General features: G+C 47.0%; 1 protein-coding gene across 2 annotated transcripts in view; it reads left to right on the top strand.

Moving 5' to 3' along the window:
* tp73 (tumor protein p73) overlaps nt 1-7,012 on the top strand; it is a gene marked incomplete at its 3' end in the record, with an annotated part of 48,791 nt that extends 41,779 nt beyond the window's left edge. Inside the window, exons 1-6 of one of the 2 annotated variants that reach the window (XM_080014462.1) lie at nt 1,415-1,600; nt 1,704-1,831; nt 3,189-3,349; nt 5,319-5,454; nt 6,358-6,451; nt 6,611-7,012. In XM_080014462.1, coding sequence (XP_079870588.1) covers nt 1,442-1,600; nt 1,704-1,831; nt 3,189-3,349; nt 5,319-5,454; nt 6,358-6,451; nt 6,611-7,012 — 1,080 coding nt within the window. In that variant the 5' untranslated portion in view covers nt 1,415-1,441. Of the gene's footprint in view, nt 1-757; nt 868-1,061; nt 1,205-1,414; nt 1,601-1,703; nt 1,836-3,188; nt 3,350-5,318; nt 5,455-6,357; nt 6,452-6,610 lie in introns of those variants that run through there. The other variant, XM_080014461.1, reaches the window with a different exon arrangement.
* Nucleotides 7,013-20,923: the final 13,911 nt, after the last annotated feature.

The raw sequence follows: 20,923 nt of genomic DNA on the forward strand, positions 1-20,923 counted from the left end.
AAAATTAACAGAGCGTCATCTCATTTTCTAAGCACAGTGTGTGTAACCCAGTGGTGGGATCTAAAAAAAATACAATATATGCTGCAAATTTAATATGGCCCACAGCACACAAAAAGTAACAGAATGGGTTGAGGATAAGAGTATTAAAGTATATAGTATTCAAAGAATCTTAAAATTGGGGGACGGTAGCTTTAAATGGGGATGGTAGCTCAGGAGGTAGAGCTGGTCATCTAGTAATCTAGGTTGCTGGTTGCTGGTTCGATCCCAGGCTCCTCCTGCTAGCATGCTGTAGTGCCCTTGAGCAAGACACTAAACCGCTAATTGCTCCTGATGGCTGCGTCCGTCAGTGTTTGAATAATTGTAAGTCGCTTTGGATAAAAGCGTCTGCTTTTTTATTAAATGTACTGTACTGTATGTATCATTTGCATGCTGTGAGCAAGCTTTCTGGAGAGCAGCCAATAGAGGCCTATGTTGACCGAAACAAGTTTTGAACCAAATTCGTGATTATCATCACTTAATGAAACAAGACAAAATGACTGCTTTTTATTTTTTTATTATTAAAAGTATTAACTGGATTTCCAGTCATTACTGTGCTGTGTTGGGTTAGGGTTACGGTTAGGGTTAGGGTTAGGAAATTGAATTGAAAAAGGAAATTGAAAAACTGCCACACGCTGAGCTCCATCAGCGTTCCTTCTGACTGAAAACCTTGGAGCAGCTTGGTGAAGCAAGGCATCTGGTGCTGTGTGTGTGCTTCCAGGTCGGGACGGAGTTCACCACCATCCTCTACAACTTCATGTGCAACAGCAGCTGCGTGGGGGGCATGAACCGGAGGCCTATCCTCATCATCATCACCTTGGAAACACGAGAGTACGTGCACGGAGCTCAGTGAAGCTTTATCAAATAAGTGCGTTGACCGCAGTCAATCTGTTTTCTAATTAAGGCTTTACAAAGATCCACCTTCCTGGAAAGACAAAACACATTTTTTTTTAGATAATCCTTTTTTTTAACCCAGCTTGTTTCACAAAGTAAAAATAGCTTGTTAATTCCCCTTCTCCCGGCAGTGGTCAGGTGTTGGGCAGAAGGTCGTTCGAAGGTCGGATATGTGCCTGTCCGGGCCGTGACCGCAAAGCAGACGAGGACCACTTCAGGGAGCAACAGGCCCTGAACGAGAGCGTGGCCAAGAACGGCAACGCCAACAAACGCAGTGAGAGCCACCCTGCTTAATGAACTTAGAATGCACATTTTCGGATTCACTCAGTTCCTCTCTTGCGCTGGAAAATGGCTTATCTTTTGTTGTGTGTGCTCTGATAACCATCACTATGAGGTTCTATGTATGACGGTCCCGCATACTTATTTAGCATGCGTGATCTTTCAGAATAGGGTCATTTTTGATGGTTTAATTGCTGCTCGTGCTCATCCTTTCCCCAGCTCCAGTAATAGGATGGATGTTCAAATCCAAAATGGTGTAGAAGCGTTAGGTAGGTCAATGATGTCTTTGCTTCTGTTTGCAGACTTCAAACAGACGCCGCCCAATATTCCCAGTCAGAATATAAACATGAAGAAGAGACGGCACGGAGAGGAGGAGATTTACTACATACCTGTGAGAACTTTATCTAAACGTGGGACTACATGGTGACCGTTCTAAACGAAGCTTGTTTTTTTGGATGTCGTCCAATGGGATGTTGTCTCTGTGATGCCTGTAGGTGCGTGGGAGAGAGAACTTTGAACTCCTGACGAAGATCAAGGACAGTTTGGAGCTGGTGGAGCTGGTGCCGCAGCCGCTGGTCGACTCCTACAGACAGCAGACGCAGCAGCAGCTGCTGCAGAGACCGTGAGTCAGCGTGAAACACACACACACACCCACCCATACACACACACACACACACACACACACACACACAACACACACCTGCTGACACACATCCCAAAACACAGACATACAAACACAGAATGTGTACATGCAGATGGTTCACACAGTACAAGAGTTCCAAACACGGGTACACCCAAAGATGCACCCAAAGAGTTTCACACACATAAATACACAACCAACTTTGAATAATAATGCAAAAAGACATTGATACAAATAAAAACGTTAACATTTTAACTCTGAGGTAGACGCTGTACGTCTTGACATGGTCATGGATTGCATCTCATAAAAATTATATTGTATTGTTGAAATGGCCAATGGTGAACTATAAAAAAAGGCTTTTTGAACCATTAAGAAGACAAAATGTTGAAGAATTTGCTGGTATTATACTCGGAACGGGGCTGTTGAAATGTGTCAGTTTGGGACAGAAGAATTTGGTTTCTGCTTTTGCCTCCATCCTTCATCCCTCACGTGCACGGTCACGGCCTAAATCCATAAATCTCACTCACCTGTTATCATTTCATCTAAAAAGATTAGGAACTCCATACTCAGCTGACTAAGGAGTACAACATAGTTAGATAGATAGATAGATAGATAGATAGATAGATAGATAGATGGATGGATGTGGATAGATAGATAGATAGATAGATAGATAGATAGATAGATAGATAGATAGATAGATAGATAGATAGATAGATAGATAGATAGATAGATAGATAGATAGATAGATAGATAGATAGATAGATAGATAGATAGATAGATAGATAGATAGATAGATAGATAGATAGATAGATACAAATTGGAAAATATACAAAAAACCAAACAGTTCACTGTACACAATAAAGAAATATGGCAAGATACAGTTAACCCAAATGATAAAACAACAGATACAAATAAAAGTATCAAGTATTTGAAAAAGTAAATAAAAATATATTAAATATATACACTCCTATACAAGAATAGTATAGGAGAATCATTAAGATAAAGCCGTAATGCATAAAATGTTATGGGAATGGGATGTGATATTTAGGGAAGGTGAGAAGGTACGGAGGACTGAAAGAAACATTGGGAAATTAATTCACAGCATACTTTTCAGCAGAAACAAATTCAAATTTCCACAATAAAAAGACAGCTTGCAGCAATTTGATGTAATTTACGTTGGATTGGGGTATCTAAACAACAGAGGAGTGAAACTCTGTACGTGCTTGACAGTTACAACGTGTTGTTCTTGGTGTTGTCCAGGGGATAATATGGTTGTCTGTGACTGTACAAGACAAGAGTGTCTTCCCTGGCGTCTGATGAGGGCTCTTGTTCTCTGCAGCAGCCACATCGCTTCCCCTTCCTCCTACTCCCCGCTGTCCAACATGAGCAAGCTCCACATGCACGGCGGCCTCGGCAAGCTGCCCTCCGTCAACCAGATGGTGGGACAGCAGCACCAGCACCAGCCCAACCCCGTCGCCCCTTCCAACATGGGCCACATGGGTGAGTGTCCATCATTCGAATCCAAACACATTTGGTTCGGCGGAGACACACTTTGACTCTTTTCGATTAATATTCTGCCTCCTGCCTCCACCCCCAGAATGAAACTGATTTGAAGAACGCTAAGATGAGCGCTGCGTCCAAAATGTCGCACTGTCATACTACTTTGTATTTTGTGAATCCAAAACCATGTGCATCACATAATGTGTGAAAAGTACCAGAATGACACACTGCTTCTGGTGAAGTATTGTAGTTTGCTCACACTGCACAAAATGAACAGATACACACATATAACTGCATCACTTTTGCTTTGTTTTATCTTATTTACCTTAAGCATTAGGTTCATTTTCCGTTTATATGCACGAAAGCCTTTTATTTAGAACAGTGGTTCCCAAACTTTTTAAAGTCTAGCACCAGGGGGGTCAGCTGGTGCTTTATGTATTATGTATTATAGATTATTTTCTTTATTTGGCCATCTCACATATAAACCATAAAACCATATTTTCACACCAGCTCACGCAGCTAGAGAAATTGTGAATTTGGAACGTTCCGTCTTAAATCGTTTTCCATTCATTTCAGATTCAGTTCATTCAAGCGAATCACCCAAATGTATTGGCCAGTTTGAAAATGTAAATGGACTGGAATAGACTGGCTCAGAATAGCTCCCATATAATTATTTTCACCACCCTCCAGAAAAAACAATTTTTACCATTTCAAAGTTGACATGGATTATTCCAAATTTAAATTCTTCTTCGCTTTGTGTTTATTTCATAAGTACATTAGAATTAGTTTAAAATCATCCCTTGTAATTCTTGGTATAAATGCAAGACAATTCAAAGGATTAGGAAATAAACAATTGTATTCTTATATAAATATTTGCTTCCATGCATGCGTGTTGACTGAAAGTCAACTTTATTTTACCAATATAGATTAAGGCTAGACCAATGACAATAAATATCACTGACATTCAAACATTCATTTTGCTTGCAAATATAATTATGCTACTTTATAGTGAAGTTTGTTTGGAGGTCATATCAAGATGTCTGGATATCTATATTGTATACCATGTAAAGAACTTCATGATGCAAGTCTGGCGAACAACTCTTTTTACTGAGTGAATCGTCAGGAACTCAAGTCTCAAAGGAGTCTCAAAATAGAGTCAAACCTTTCATCCCCAGCAGAACTTGTACACTCTCTACAAACAGCCAGCTGCAAAAATGTGTCCCTTGGTCAAGGGTTAGTTTCGAGTTCTGGACTGTTTAAAAATGTAAATCAACATTTTTTTTTTACATTTTCCCGACGTCACTACGCATAGCCCTGGGGGTACCTGTACCCCAGTTTGGCAATAGCTGGTTGAGAATAAGGGATAAAGGTTTAATAGGCCTAGTTATACCCATACTGTTCCAGTAACCTATCCTCTGCATAGATTTGTATTTGTATATTCTGTATATTTTTATATATTTTACTATTTCTGCTTTGTATTTTTCAGCTATTGTGTATATTTAGCAATTTTTATTTTATTTTATTGTATTTAATTGTATTATTTATATATATATATTTATATATATGTTTTTTTTCCCCAGACTGTCAAGCTTTTTAGTCGTCTGTAGACACGCACCAATAATCACCACGACAAATTCCTCATGCATGTAAATGCGCACGGCGGGATGAACTCATTCTGACTCTGATTCTGACCTTTTACATTACACGCACACAAACACACACAAATCATCAAACATCAATAATCCCCCAAGGTCTATAATAAACATGGCCAAACTGTGTATAAAGTAGAGCAGCGAAGTGACCCAACACCAAAACGTTGCTTAATTCAAGGCGACAACAAGAGTCATTCTCGTAGTCGTCGCTTTGCCAACGGAGGATATTCTGCTGCCGCTGGTGAAGCACATGAAGACGCCCTCGGCCAAATAACTGAGTTCTGATTATGATTCTGTTGCCCCGTCCTCTCTCTCAGGTCACCACCCCATGCACGGGGGCCACCACATGCAGGTCAACGGAGACATGAATGGGGGCCACGGCAGCCAGCCCATCGTGTCCACCTCCCACTGCAGCCCACCCCCTCCATATAACCCTGACCCCGCCCTCGTCAGGTACCTCACCCTCCAATGACAATGTTTTCTCCCACTGCCGCTCAAAGGGTGCGTTCGTTAGGCTAGCCGGGTCGCGGTTCCCAGCCAGACTCCTCGTTTCGGGGTCTGATGGTCAGAAACCTGCACTTTGAACAGAAAGGAGCTTTTCTTCGTCTTGGAAGCTGTTCACAGCAGCTCCAGTTAACAACACTCTGTATACAGCCACGAGGGCCATGTGCCATGTACTGCTTCAGTTGTTTCATTGTCTATATCTACAAAGCTTCGTTACATTTAAAGCTTTTTGTAGTTTATTTCTATGACTATTCACACTAGGACCTTGTTTATGCTATTTCAATGGTTTTTGATCAGATCCTGGGTTGTTGTTGTTTTTTTTAGATTGTGCTGTTCATTGTACAGTTAGATTGTACAGCTAGTTTCTCTTTTGTTTATACTGTATGGTGCCAAAACATTTACATTTTATGTATTTATAATAAAGGTTTTTAATCAAAGCAAGAACTGCCTTATGAATCATTAATACAACTGCATGCATTGATGTGAATGAATTACTTCCATGAAATGAAACAAAAATACATCCATTTAATCACCTGCAAGCATTTCTTATAGACCGTAGTCCATAAAGGAGAACTTAAACAATAAGACAAACTGTAATTGTTTCAGTAGAACTCATTTTAAAGTTAGGTTGGTGTCAAGAAAATAAGCATGGTTGGAATGCAAACATTCATGACTGTGATTAATTTCATTTTCATCCTTCCTGAAACTTAACCCAGATTCTTGATTTCATCACAAAAAAAGCACAAAACAAACAGACTTACCGATACCGATCAGCAGCATCTCCGCAGCGTTATTTGGCTGCTCTATCCTGACGTCAATCTAAGCCGGCCTTCTTCTCCCTCCCTCAAACAGTTTTCTAACCAGTCTGGGCTGTCAGAACTGCATCGACTACTTCACCTCCCAGGGCCTCCAGACCATCTACCACCTCCAGACTCTCTCCATGGAGGTAAACGTCTTCGACACATCATGATCTAGAAGTAAAAAGAAAGAGCTCTCCAGGGACGTTTCTCTCTCTGTTTTTCACTTTCATCCTCTTTCAAAGGACAGTCTTTCTACCTCTTTCTCTCCTTCTAATCCCCTGCTTTTCCTCCTCCGACCGCCCCAGGACCTGGGTGCCCTGAAGATCCCAGAGCAGTTCCGCTTGGCCATCTGGCGCGGCATGCAGGACCTGAAGCAGGGCGCTCCCCTGCCCCCCACCCCCACCAACCATCACCATGACTACCACAGCCAGCAGCTGCTCCGGTCCAGCAGCAATATGGCCGCCACGGCCATGGCGGCCATCGGCGCCGCCGGCGGGGAGCTCCAGCGGCAACGCGTCATGGAGGCCGTGCACTTCCGCGTGCGCCACACCATCACCATCCCCAACAGGCCCGGCGTCGTGGGCACGACGGGGATGGCGGGGCCCGCCGACGAATGGGCCGACTTTGGCTTCGACATGCCGGACTGCAAGGTGTCACGCAACAAGCACTCCATCAAGGAGGAGTTCATGGATAGCGACATCCACTGAGGGACCTTTGGGAGCCGCCGGGAGACACTGTTGGGACTGTTTGCCAACGTCACTATCACTTGTAAACCTACTGAGAAAAACATGGATGGGATCCTTAAGTTTGCTGTTTGTAGGTGTGGCCGTGGAGAGAGTTCTTTCTCTTTCATTTGAATATGTCAGTACGCTTGACATGTTTCATTAAAGAGACTGAACATTCGATAACACAAAGAAATACAGTTTAAAGTTACCACCGTGGGACTGTCACACAATAACTCTAAAGTGACGCGAATATTGTTAATGGTCGATGATGTTGGACATTAACTTTTGCAGTTATATATTTTTCTTTTTCATTTGTAGTGAGCATATACCTGTATTTGTGGCAATAGACATAATATCTACTTTTCCTTAGTTGCCATATTCTGTTTTGAGTAAAATAATGTTTACTTGATCAGAGGTGACTGCTGAAGAGAACGGTTCTCAGTCAAACCACTTATTTATTGTTTTCCTTCACCTGTAAATATGTAAATAAGTTGTAAATAATTTATATTAGATCTGTGGTTAAAAGGGTATTTAGACTTATAGTGTAGCTTCACAAAGTCAGATGTATTGACTTGAAATCTCAGTTGGAGCTCAGAGGAAAGGGAAGACATAGTAATGTATATGTTTCAATGTCTGTGATAAGTTAATAACTATGAATACATTAGTTCAACATATACTTGTCCTTTCCGTGTATGACATAAGTGGACAATTGTATTATGTGTTCATAACGGGAAATCTGAAAGGTAATTTATACAAGATGCATTTGTAAATTAACATCAAACAAACGTCAAAACAGTATTATATCTTGAAAGTAAAGATTTGAGTAGAATTGTGGTGCATTTGGCGATTCAAACCTCCCCATTAATCACAACACCTGGCAAGGGAATAGCATTTCCTCTCTATATATTTTGGAAAACCTTGCAGGGCAAGGTTACCATATATCGTAAACGACTAGGCTTTTACCTCTTTATCTTCATGGCACTTGTTTATGGATATGGTTTGACATGTTCAATAGCAGAACATTCCATCTTTTCTAGATTTCCACATTGTTAATTGTAGCGAGGTTGTATTAGAAGTGTAAAACTGTTTGGTAGGAATTTGTCAGTTTTATTTTTTAACATGCAAATGTTTTTGTAAACGGCCGTTACTACATGTATGTGTTAATTCATATACACAAGAAGACACACACACAGCCAACTGGTCACAGAATGAGCACTTTAATGATTTAAATTAGTTTGAGTTTTAGGTAATTTGTGCTTATGATCAGTATTATGCTTTATCACTAAGTAAATGAAAAATTGTCATTTATTCAGACAATTTCTTTTCATGTTATTTTTTAAACATAGCAGAGATGTAGAGATGTCTTGATGTAACTTGCTGTTTGTCAATGTTGATCTGTTTTTGAGGTTGTAAAGTACAGTGTTTTTTTCTTATAAACTATGGATTAAAGTCAGTCAGCCTTGATTTGTTTTTCCAAAAAGTTGAAAAAGTAAAGTAAAGTAAAGAAAAAGTAAAATAACATAAAATAATATATAGAAAAAATATAAGAATATATACATATGAAAAGATAGATGGATTGGAAATTGCAGTGCCCCAGCAGCTCACATCAACAAAGTAGGCAAAGCAATAATAAAGAAATAAAACAATAAAAATATGTAAAATAGGAAATGGCAATATATGGAAAACTTTGAAAATATACAGTAAACAGTAAACCCTACACAAAAAAATAAACTGCCAGTATACACTAAAGCTAATGATAAAGAACAGATATAACCTAAAAATAACAGAAAACAATAAAACAAAATAAAAGAAAGAAAAAAGATCTGTTCATGACCTGTCAATGAAATGAATGGTCCTATACAATAACTTATGAAATAAACAGTGAAGCAGATAGATGAATGTACAATAAACCTGACATTAAACACAAACCTTAAAAACATTTACATATGCATGACATTTGTTTGATTAGGCTCAATATATAAATATATATATTACTATACTGTGTAAATACATCTGCTGATGCCTCTGGACACATCATCAGTGATGTCCCTGGAATCATTGAGTGTTTCGGGTCTTTCAACATCATACACTCTCATCCAGGTGACCCAGCCGGGACTGAGCAGACCCCAGCTAGTCTCCAGATGGCTAACTAGCTACCATGTCTCCTCTGTTCTCCTCTCTTGAGCCACAGCCATCTTGAGGCCCCCTCTGCTGCTTCGGTGGTACTGCAGATGGCTCTCCTCTTTCTCTCTCCCTCGATGCCTAAACTGCTGAAGGCTCTGGCCAAAGAACGAGCTGCGAAACCTCTGCATCCCACCTCCACTGGGAGGCACCTTGCTCTCCATCCAGCCTGCTGACAGTCGCTGACCAGTCCCGCGTACTTGGAGAGCGTCCTCACAAAGGCTTCTTCCAGGCGGTCTTCCCACGGGACTGTCAGCTCCAGCAGCACGGCCTGCTTGGTGGTCTCAGACACGAGGACGATGTCTGGCCGCAGGGTGGTAACAGCAATATGGCTGCAGCTGCCAGTCTCTTGCGGAGGTCACAATGCCTGCAGGTGTTCTTCTGGCAGGGGTTGCCTGTTCCCCAGCTCTGACAAAGGCGATGGTTTTCTTGGAGGGTCGGAACTGCTTTGCCTACTCAAGTGCTGATGGCTTCAGCGATGGTCTTAAGGACTTGGTCATGCCTCCGGCGGTGCCGCAGTGCAGCAACTGAGGATGTGCTCTAGGGTTCCTCGCTTGGAACACAATGGGCATGCTGGTGTCTCTGCTATGCCCCATGTGTGCAGGTTAGACGGGCTTGGAAGCACATCATAAACTGCCTGGATGAGGAATTTGATCCAGTGAGGCTCGGCTCTCCAGATCTCAGTCCAGGTCTCCTCCACTGCTGCTCTCACCTCCTCTTGTACAACGTGCCACCTCTCCTTCCCTCTGGTGTTCAATTGAGGAGTTGGAAAAGATCCTAGCCCTGCACGGCCTCGTGTGACCACTCCCACAAGGTTCCTGTGATGCAGCCTTGCTTCTGCCTCTAGGACAGCGTCCTCTGCCCTCCACTTCCTGCCAGTCCTCACTTGGATTCCAGCTTTGGCCACCTTTGGATCGCTTGGATCCCTGCACTGCACCACTTCTCTGGCTCTCGTCACCTTGAATTCCTCCTCCAAGGATTTGAAGGGCAGCTGCAGCTTGTTGTTGCACCCATAGAGTGCGATGCTGCTTAGGCTCCTTGGTAGTCCAAGCCATTTCCGGAGGTGGTTGATGACCTTCCTCTCTAAGGTCTCGACTGTAGAGATTGGGACGGCATACAGGAGGAGGGGCCACAGGATCCTGGGAAGAATGCCATGTTGATAGACCTAGGCTTTGAACTTTCCAGGTAGGCCGGACTTATCCACGGATTTCAGCCAGCCATCCAACTCAGTACAGGTTGACTGGATGGATGTTGTGTCTCTCAGAGAGCTGTCGAAAACCTTGCCCAAGCTCTTGACTGGCTTCTCTGTGATAGTTGGAATGGCTGTGCCTGCGATGTAAAACCGGAACTTGTCCTCCACCTTTCCTTTCCTCAGCACCATAGATCTTGATTTGGCAGGTTTGAAACGAATCCCACCCTGTGATGATGCCACTCTCCACCTTGTGCCAGATGTAGTTGCTCCAGAAGTTGTTAGTAATCAGCGATAAGGTCTGTACAGGCAAAATCCTCCTTGTCCGGTTCTCCGATAACACATGCGCAAAACACTATCTAAACAGCATGTACTTTAGGCAAAGACGCATTGTTCCGACAACAAGGAACACTGTGACCCGTAAGCAGAACGCACCAAAACACATAGTCGAAGATAAATACGTATAAGGACTTCAAGGACATCAAAAGACGTAACAGTGCATCACCCCACCCCAACGGTCACACACATCTCACCCTATATCGAGCAGGACGGGTGAGCTCGACTACAGGCTGCGTCCTGTGATTCGCTCTCCCCCTCTCCTCTCTTTGCAAAGACAAACTCTGTTCCTCTGAAATAAATAGACACGCAACAAAGAATTTGTTCACGATCCTTTATTACAGAAATTACCACGACAAACTTGGTGTCAGAAGTGGGATCCCCAGATGATCGTCGGACCAGCAGCAGACAGTGACTGATCATCCAGGACATTACAAGTTAGGGTCCTGCCTCTTACCCAACTGCTTGGAGGACGGGAGGCCCGTCTGCTGTTGGACCCCGGCCATCTCCGCGGGACCACACGTCCAAAAACTCCTCCAGTACACGGTAAAATACTCACGGATCGATTGTGATTTTAAACAAAGTTCTGAAATTGTGTCTATTTATAAAATAGAGGACCTTGGGATTATCAGAGTTGAAAAGGGTTAAAGTCCCCAGAGGATACAACGGGTTCGAGGCCCGTGAGTGAAATAGCGGGTTAGAGGCCTTCTACCCGAAACGTAAAAACAGAGGTTAAAGTCCTTTACAGACTTACGGTGCATGCATGCCGGGTTAGAGGCCCACGAGTAAAATAGAAGGTTGGAGTCCTTCTATAATTAAATGTAAAAAACTGAGGTAAGAGTCCTCTAGAAAAAGGGAGGTTAGAGTCCTCCACAAGAAAAATAGAAGGTTAGAGTCTTTCTACAATTAAACCTAAAAAAAAACCCAAAAACTGAGGTTAGAGTCCTCTATAAATTTTGCCTTTAAGTATTTTAGGTTGGAGTCCTCAAATAGCAGTCCTATTTCAAAAACATATTTTGTTTCCGGAATAAATATATATGTATTTAATATATATAATATATAAATAAAAAATGTTGCGTGGGTTTCCTATTTCAAAAACATGGGGTTCACGTAGAGTAAGGAGAAACCAGATTGGGGTTCTCCGATTAATATGCGAAGTAAACAACCGGACAAATGTATGGCATGTATGGAAGACTGGGTCGAACACAGCGGGTTTCCCGCGAGAGGAGGTTTAAGTTTGACCCAGTTGGGGAAAGTGGGTGAGAGAATTGCGGAGGAAGAGAAGAGATTTAAAAAGAAAAAGAAAGTGTCAGTGAAAGATTTAGACAGAATGCATGTCCATAAACAATGTCTAAGGGTATGGACAAGAGAGGCAGAAGCACGAGCCAGTAGTCAAGAAAGAGGGAAAAGTAAGAGCTCGAAAGGTGTTATGTCAGAAAAAGCTGTGCTTGCCACTGATCCGCCTGTGTTCCCCCGCGCTCTCTCTATCCGAGTCTGACCTAGGGTGATCGCATCAACACCACCCCCCATGGCCCCTCTGGAAAGCTTCGCGTCGAAGCGGGGTCGAAACGGTATTCAGATCCATCGAACGCAACTTCCCGGTCAGATTCGACCTCGTAAAGATCAGAGACTGCTGCCAAAAGCCAGACGAACCAGTCACTGATTTTTATCATCGCACGGTGGATGCTTGTCCGTCCTTCTCAGGAAAAGTTTGTCCTCCCACGTTCGATGGTGGTGAGGAATTCGCGTTCGAAACCATCCTCAAAACGGTGTTCTGCGACGGGCGCCGACCGCCCCTCCTGAGACGATTCACGGACAGTCTGATAGGCGGGTGGAGAGATAACCAACTGCCAGACATCCTGCGTCACACCAAACATACAGAGGCCAGGGAAAAGGAGGGAGAAAAAAAGGCCAAAGACAAACACAAGTTGGCCTCCCTCCATGCCCACCTCGCCTTGGCATCGCTGAGCACCCCACCTTTCCAGTGACAAGGACGAGGCAGAGGACGAGAGCATGAAAGGAGCTTCGGACGGGGACGCGACCGAAGCTACCGCGGACGTGAGGGCCCACCCCCGGCTCGAAGAACACCAAACCAAGGTGGGGATGATCGCGACCACTGCTTTAAAACAACGGACATTGGTCCAGGGACTGCCCCGAACCACGTTGACGCCAACGGCACTACCCCAATCTCAACCAGCACGCCCAGTCGGCCCCGTTTGGATCTGACTGATCTCCTGCCGTCACGACGGATGAGGTTTCCACGGGGGGTAACATACAGACACACACACACACCGCACCTACACTCGCTCCATGGAATGAAGATGCGCTTGACACTGATACACTGCCTGCTTTGCTTCGTCAGAAAATTGCATTATTAGAAAACTCCCCCTCCGACCCGGTGAGCACATATGCCATCTGTGACTCCTCGGCATATCAGAAAATGCCTACCATAACGTGCATAGTAAATGATAAACCTTTCAACTTTCTGGTAGACTCGGCGCCACCCATTCTGCTATTCAAAGCAGGGAGATATGTTTAAAATTAAGCGGCCGCTCCTCATGGTCTACCAGCGTGAGCGGTCAAACGGTTTTAGAAAATTTCTCTACCCCCGCCCTTTGCACTTGGCACACAGACGAAGATGAACGGACCACCAGGCATTCTTTCTTTATATCTGCTTTGTGCCCTATTAACCTAGCGGGCAGGGACCTGATGTGGTCGCTCGGCGTCTCCATCACCTCCACACCCAAAGGGCTGAGGGTTGTGGCGACGCCCAGAGATCCCACCCATGTCTGCCTCAAGGCGGTCCCTCCGCTGTACGCCTACCAGTGGTGGATGGGCGCCACCGCTGGCAGCGGACTGTCACTGCCCCCACTCGTCATTCGTCAATCCTAACTCAGATTACATGTCCACCGAGGATCTTCACTGCACCTCGCACATACACCGCGGACCAGACAAAACGTACGAGGACAAGTCTTATCGCCAACAAACTGACCGCCTCATCACATCTGATATCTTTTTCGATTTAGAGCGTTGCGTGGTTTCCATACACCTCGACCCTGACCAACAGCCGTTGTTCACCGTTCCCGACTCGGCCCCACATGTCTCCATCTCCAAATCTCCACATGAAACATGGCAACGCCTTTACGCACCGTTGCGTTCACGCCTCCGACTGGAGGCCAAATGTCACACACCCGCAGTGTCTTTTTTCTCCTACGGCGAACGCGTTTAAACTACCATTCGTTGCACCGCTCTCCACTCTCCAAACCGTCCAGCTCATGCCGGACAATGCCCACACCGGTCGTTATCCAAACCGCCAACACCTTCAGACATCTCCCCGCTGCTGGCCCAAGTCCCACCCACCCTTTGAGCGGCCGGCAAATACGACGTTGGCCTCATAAAAAAACTGTCCCCCTGTGAACATCAAACCCAAATCCTCTTTCCGGCCGTCACAAAAACAATATCCATTGCGACAGGAAGCTGTCGGTGGCATCACCCCCGTCTTTGAGTCTCTCCTTGATGCGGGAATTACCATCCAATGTGACGACTCACCTGTCCAAACGTCTATATTCCCAGTTAAGAAAATCCGACCTCAAGGGAAGCCCACCGAGTGGCACTTCGTCCAAGACCTGCAGGCCATAAATGCGGCCATCGACACCCCCGCTCTGAATGTTCCTAACCCATACACTATCATGAGTCAAATCCCTTCTGGATCCTCTTGGTTTTCTGTCATTGACCTCTCAACCCTCTTCTGCGAGGCTCTCGCCCGCAGCCTCGCCCCCCTCATCCTTTCTGAGGGAACGGAACCTCCTGCAATATGTGGACGACCTTCTTGCGCCGCTCCTACGAAGGCCCAGTGCGAACAGGACACCCTGACACTTCTGCGGCACCTCTCATCTGAAGGTCATAAGGTTTCTCTAAGCAAACTTCAGTTTGTCTCCCAAAAGGTGATCTTCCTGGGTCACGTCATCATCCCCCAGGGGAAAACTTTGTACTCCGCCAGAATCCAGAATATGACAAAAAGCAAATGCTCTCTTTTCTCAGCATGTGTTCTTACTGCCGCCACTTCATCCCCAATTTCTCAGCCCTCGACCGCCCCCTTAGGGAAATCACCCTGTCCCGCAGCCTTACAGCCTCTTCTCCACTCACATGGACCGAGGACACCTGCACCGCCTTCGAGGCCCTTAAGGTAGCCCTCCAGACGTCTCCAACCTTGGGGATTCCGGACCCCCTTCGGCCCTTTGTCCAGTTCGTCGGCCCTTTGTCCAGTTCATCAAGGCAGCATGACCTCTGACCTATTACAAAAACATGGCGACGCCCTCAGGCCTCTGGGTTTCTTCTCATGTTTATTAGATCCGGTGGCTCGTGGCCTTCCTCCTTGCCTACGCACTGTGGCGGCCTGCGAAAAGGCTGTGCTGGCCACATGCGACTTTGTGGGTTTCGCGCCACTCACCCTTTTTGTTCCCCATTCCGTGTCAAACATCTTACAGGAACAAAAATCCTCCCATCTCTCGGCGGCACGCTGGCTCCACTACCACACAGTCCTCTTAGGGCTTCCACATGTCACGGTGCGCCGCTGTACCAAACTTAACCCGGCCACATTACTGCCCCTCCCTGACGACGGCACGCCACACTCCTGCGCCGCCGAACTCGACCTCATCTGTACGCCCCGCCCAGATCTCACTGATGTTCCACTGACTAACCCTGATTTTGTTTTCCATGCAGATGGATCCGCATTCCGCCACCCCGACACCGGTCGTTCTCATGCTGGGTTCGCGGTTGCCGATGACCACTCTGTTGTCCTCTCCTCCCCCCCTCCCTTCTCATTTCTCAGCACAAGCAGCAGAGCTCGTCGCCCTGACCGAGGCCTGTAAATTGAACAAAGGCCATTCAGCAACAATCTACACCGAATCTCGTTGCACTTTTGGCGTCGTGCATGACTTTTGCGCCCCTTGGAAACACAGACGGTTTTTGAAATCAGACGGCAAGCCCATCCTGCACCACCATAAAGTAGCGGCCCTTTTGGAGGCCATCCTCCTCCCCCTCTCCATCGCTGGTTGTAAATGCTCCGCACACACCTCCAAAACAGACCCTGTCTCCCTCGTCAACGCCCACACCGACGCAGCCGCCAAGGCCGCGGCACGCCGCCCCCACCCTCATTCCTCCTCCATCTACTCATCCCCCCTTCCCCCACACCCCCTCCCTCACTGACCTCCTCTCCCTCTCTTCCCCAGACGAACGCAGGCTTTGGTCCAGCTGTGTGTCCACCCTCTGCGACGGTGTTTGGATGGGCCCCGACGACAAACCCTACCTGCCTAGGCGCCTGTTTCCCTGTTTCACTAAGTTGTCACATGGTTTGGACCACGTGTCAAAAGGAGGGATGTGCACGGCAGTACATACACATTTGTTCACAAATGTGGCCACATATTATAACAAGTGTGTAATTTGCCAGCAACACAACCCTGGCAGGCCAAAGGGCCTCACGTGTAATGATGAACTTCGTCTAACTTACACCGTGCAGAAACAAAAAATACTGTCTGGTCATGGTTGACATGTTTTCGAAATGGGTGGAAGCCTTCCCTGCCAAACATGCCACGGCGTCAACAATGGCGAAAGCCTTACTGACAGATATAATTCCCAGATGGGGAATCCCGGAAAAACTGTCATCCGACAATGGCAGCCATTTTGTAAACAACGTCCTCACACAGTTGTCGACGCATTTCCAATTTGATTTAAAAACACACTGCAGCTACCACCCACAATCCGGGGGTGCTGTAGAACGCGAAAGCGGGTCGCTGAAAAACAAACTGACTGAATGCTGCAGCGAAACAAACCTCAACTGGGTGGCTGGGTAGACGCGCTGCCCATCGTGCTGATGTACATGAGAATGCGAGTGTGCCCACGAAATAACCTTTCCCCTTTTGAGGTCCCCTTTTTGCAGCCCCTCCCAATGTGGGACTGGGACCTCCAGGCTCGCCGATGAACACCAACCTCTGCGAAGACACGCTGGTAAGATATTGCATTTCCTTAACCAAATCTCTCTCTGAAATCAGACAACAGGTAGGCTCTGCCTTACCCAAAGGCGCCACCGGGCCCCTGCATAACATTCGACCGGGCGACTTTGTGCTGATAAAGAATCACCGCCGGAAGTCCTGGAAAAACCAGCGCTGGCTGGGCCCATACCAGGTCCTCCTGACCACCCACACAGCGATAAAAGTCCAGGAAAGGGCAACGTGGGTGCACGCCAGTCACTGCAAGACCATCAGCCTCCAACCACAGCCCGGTAACACCCAGCAAGGAGGGTCACACACAACTCCTTCTATCCCCTAAAAAACACTGTTACGAACACTACTACTTGCAAGGTGACGCGTGCTGGCAACCGTCCACCTTAGGTCATAGACGAACAGACCCATAGGTCATAGACAAAAGACGGTGACCACCGCACACCACACTACATCAAGTCAGCAGAAGCAGACGACACCATGGAACGCTGTCCACCCTGGCACCCGTTCCAACTCCCCAGCCTCTGCGGTGTGCGTGGCACTCTAACCATTCTGTTTAAAATCACTGTAATGATAGTTGCACCATGGATCTGGTATGACATGCACTCTCGCGCTACGCCGACCACCGACCCTGACACTGACGTCACCCCCTCATTCCGCCCAATTCACGTTAAGCACGCCATTTATTCCCGGAAACGGACAAACTATGTATGCCACGGGCGTCACAAAGCCTGGCGTGCGGAACGTTACTTTCTCTGCGTCGAACGACACTACCCTCGCTGGCATCGTTGTTAACCACTGCAATTACTTTCCTCATTCATGTTACGGACTGGCCCTGGGCTGGACAACAATATATATGTGTTATACGTGGGTTTCTCACCCTGGAAATGTTCCCCATCCAGGCAATAGGGGCCCCTGTACAAACTTGGCCCAGGCTGTATGGCACACAGATCACATCCCCTGGGGTTATACCTTACCCCACGACCGGTCTGACCTGACCAACCAACTAAGGTCCAAAAGCTCTCTAGTCTTAACGCTACGGTCATTATCAGCCTGTCCAGACCCCAGGTAAACGACTCCGGTTTCTTCGTCATATGCGCCTTTGTTTCAGGCTCCGATCCGTGCGGCTATTTTTGGTTGGAAGTTCGACCCCCGCCCGCCGCGCTGTCTTCCTTATTGCCGTCATCCTCCTCCCCTAACACCACGCCCTTTAGATCTGTCCATTATGTGAATCTCGGCCTTATGGAGTATGTTCCGCCTGTGTCCCCAGATAACAGACCTAGGAATGAACCTCTGGTGGCGCCTACTGCGCTCCTGGACTGAAGCCGCGGGATTTAATAACTCCTGCTACGACTACACCCTTTTTCCCCATACAGTGACAGGAGCTCTCCCCTTCCCCTCACTTCTGATGAATGGTATTGCACCCTCCTTTCACTCACCGACCCCGTAGCGGGTCCAAATAGGTGGTAGCTCGCTAGGCCTAATCTGCCTTCCCCGTGTTCCCCGTGGTCCCCGTGTTCCCTAATCAGGCATAACGTGCCCATAACGGCACCACCCTCCACTGCCGAGCTGGCGCGCTCCTTGAGCCAGTTGCTACCGTTCACTTCACCCTCCTTTTGGGTCTCCGTCACGCCCTCTGTGTTTCACGACCTCGACACCCCACTCGTGTATATCTCGGCAACACCACAGGCTGTGCAGTTACCTTTGATAACAGCTGCGGCCTTCCGCCCGTCCATAATATCTCGTCCTGCCTCTCGTTCGCCAACTCCTCGCACGGCGTCAACTCCTCCCATCTCTTCCGTAACGTTTCCGGGAGCAATAATCTCACCTCTACCATGTTGTTCTGGCCCACCGATTGCAGTGCTGGCAATGGTCACAACGCCTTGTGGCTTTGCGGCCTCACCTACGTACATCAGTTCCTTCCCCATTCTTGGTCCAGCGTTTGCGCCCTCGTTAAACTACGTCCGCCGTTACCATACTGGATAGATTACTTCATACCACGCATTATTATCCCCATTATCGCGATCCCACCACCAACGGCCACCATATCGCCAGACAAGAACTCACGTCAGGCGCTAAAAAATACCTATCCGGAATCCTCCCCTGGTGGGGTGCGGTCAATAATGCCCACAACGCTCTCCATATGCGTTTAGAGAACCTCACCCAGTTGTCACTGACAGCTTCTCCGCTCTTACTCCCTTTATGACAGCCGTGCGCAATATGTTACTAAAACACCAAGCCGCCCTAGACATCATCCTAACTTCCAGTGGCGGCCTCTGTCATGTTATCGGCGATTCGTGCTGCACCTACATTCCAGATGCAATATCTCCCATACGATTACACAGCTCAACTCCCTTCTCGCAGATATGAAGGCTGAGGATTGCCATCCCCCCTCGGGATGGGACTGGTGGTCTTGGCTCACAGACGGCGGCTGGCGCCTGTGGCTCCTCCCCCATCGTTGTGGTCGGCCTTGGCCTCCTTTTGGTTCTATCATGTTGTATTGTTCCCCTCTCTCGTTCGGCCGTCACTAAACTTGTGTGTTCCGTTTTCGTCCGTTACTCTGCCCTTCCCCAGATGGACGCCCCCTCCCTCGACGATCCCTTTCCCCTATCCCTCCCCGACTTCGACTCAGACGACGACACTTCCACAGTTTGCTAAGGACCTCCGTCCCTCTTCCCTTTATGATGGGTTCTCTTAAACCTTCGGGTGTGAGTCCCTGGATGTTCTCGGGTTCGCCGATGGGGGTTTTCTATATATCTGTCGAATATCTGCTTATTTTTTGATACTCATTTGTTGATATTCCTTCTTTGCTGTTTTTGCTTATTTTGAGTGTGTTCATATTTTGCTGTTTTTGAGATGAATTTCTTTCGTGCTGTTGTTTAAATATAAACAAAAGGAGGGATAAGTACAGGCAAAATCCTCCTTGTCCGCTTCTACGATAACATATGTGCAAAACACTATCTGAACAGCATGTACTTTAGGCAAGGACGCATTATTGCCACAACAAGGAACACTGTGACCTGTTAGCAGAACGCACCAAAACACATAGTCGAAGAAAAATCCGTATAAGGACTTCAAGGACATAAAAAGACGTAACAGTGCATCACCCCACCTGCTGGGGACATGATGTTTCAACAGAGTGAGCTGGACTAGCTTATGTGGAATGGAGCCGAATGCATTTTCCAGGTCAAGCCATAATACTGACAGGTTGCCTTTGTTCTCTCTGGCCTCCCGAATTAACTGTGTCACCACACCAGTATGTTGCACACAGCCCGGCATTCCTGAAATGCTGCCCTTCTGCACTGATGTGTCGATGTAGGTGTTCTTAGTCAGGTAGGTGCACAGCCGCTTGGAAATCGCACTGAAAAAGATCTTCGTCTCAACACACAGCAGGGAGATGATGCGGAACTGGTCTATCTGGGTGGAGTTTTCCACCTTCGGGATCCACACCCCTTCAGCCACTCGCTATTGATCTGGGATCTTCCCTTTTCTCCAGAAGACTCGCAGGATTTTCCATAGGCGCAGTAGGAGTTTGGGACAGTTTGTGTACACTTTGTAAGAAGTGCCACATGGTCCTGGAGCAGAGCTAGCTCTTGCTTTGCGGACGACCTCTCTGACTTCCTTCAACTGCAGCTCTGACATGTCAAACTGCACTTCCGGTTCAGGGGGATGTATAAGGATGTTGCACTCTCCCAGCTCCTGCTCTCTTTCGGGGGCGCTGTATGTCTGCCCTCTCACGTCGCCGCCGCCGATGCCACTCTGCCCGGCGGAGAACTCTGATCTTCTTCCATAGGATGCACATCAACTGGGCCAGGCCAATGCGTTCCTCTTCTCCTGCCACCTTGTGCTGGGACTTCAGGGCTTTCATCTCCTTCCTGATGTTGTGGATCTTCACAGCTCTCTGGTTGTTTGAGTAAGATGTTCCAGAGCCTTTCCTCTCCTCCTCGCCTAACCGTTCAGCTGCGATAGATGATCGTTGTCATGGCTTGAAGTTTCTGGCCGGCCCCTCCCTTCGCCATTGCCTCCAGAATTTGGTCGGCATCGTCATCAAACTGCTTCCACAGTGACGTCATGGTAGCTGCAGGCCATTCAATCCGCCTCCGGTCCGACTTAATGCTTGGGGGATTAGTCGACAACACTTGGAGGTTCTGGGCACTATGGGGTGAATCTGGGCTTGGCCCCTCCTGC

Source organism: Zeus faber (genome assembly GCF_960531495.2).
Source record: "Zeus faber genome assembly, chromosome: 15".
Taxonomy (NCBI): Eukaryota; Metazoa; Chordata; class Actinopteri; order Zeiformes; family Zeidae; genus Zeus; species Zeus faber.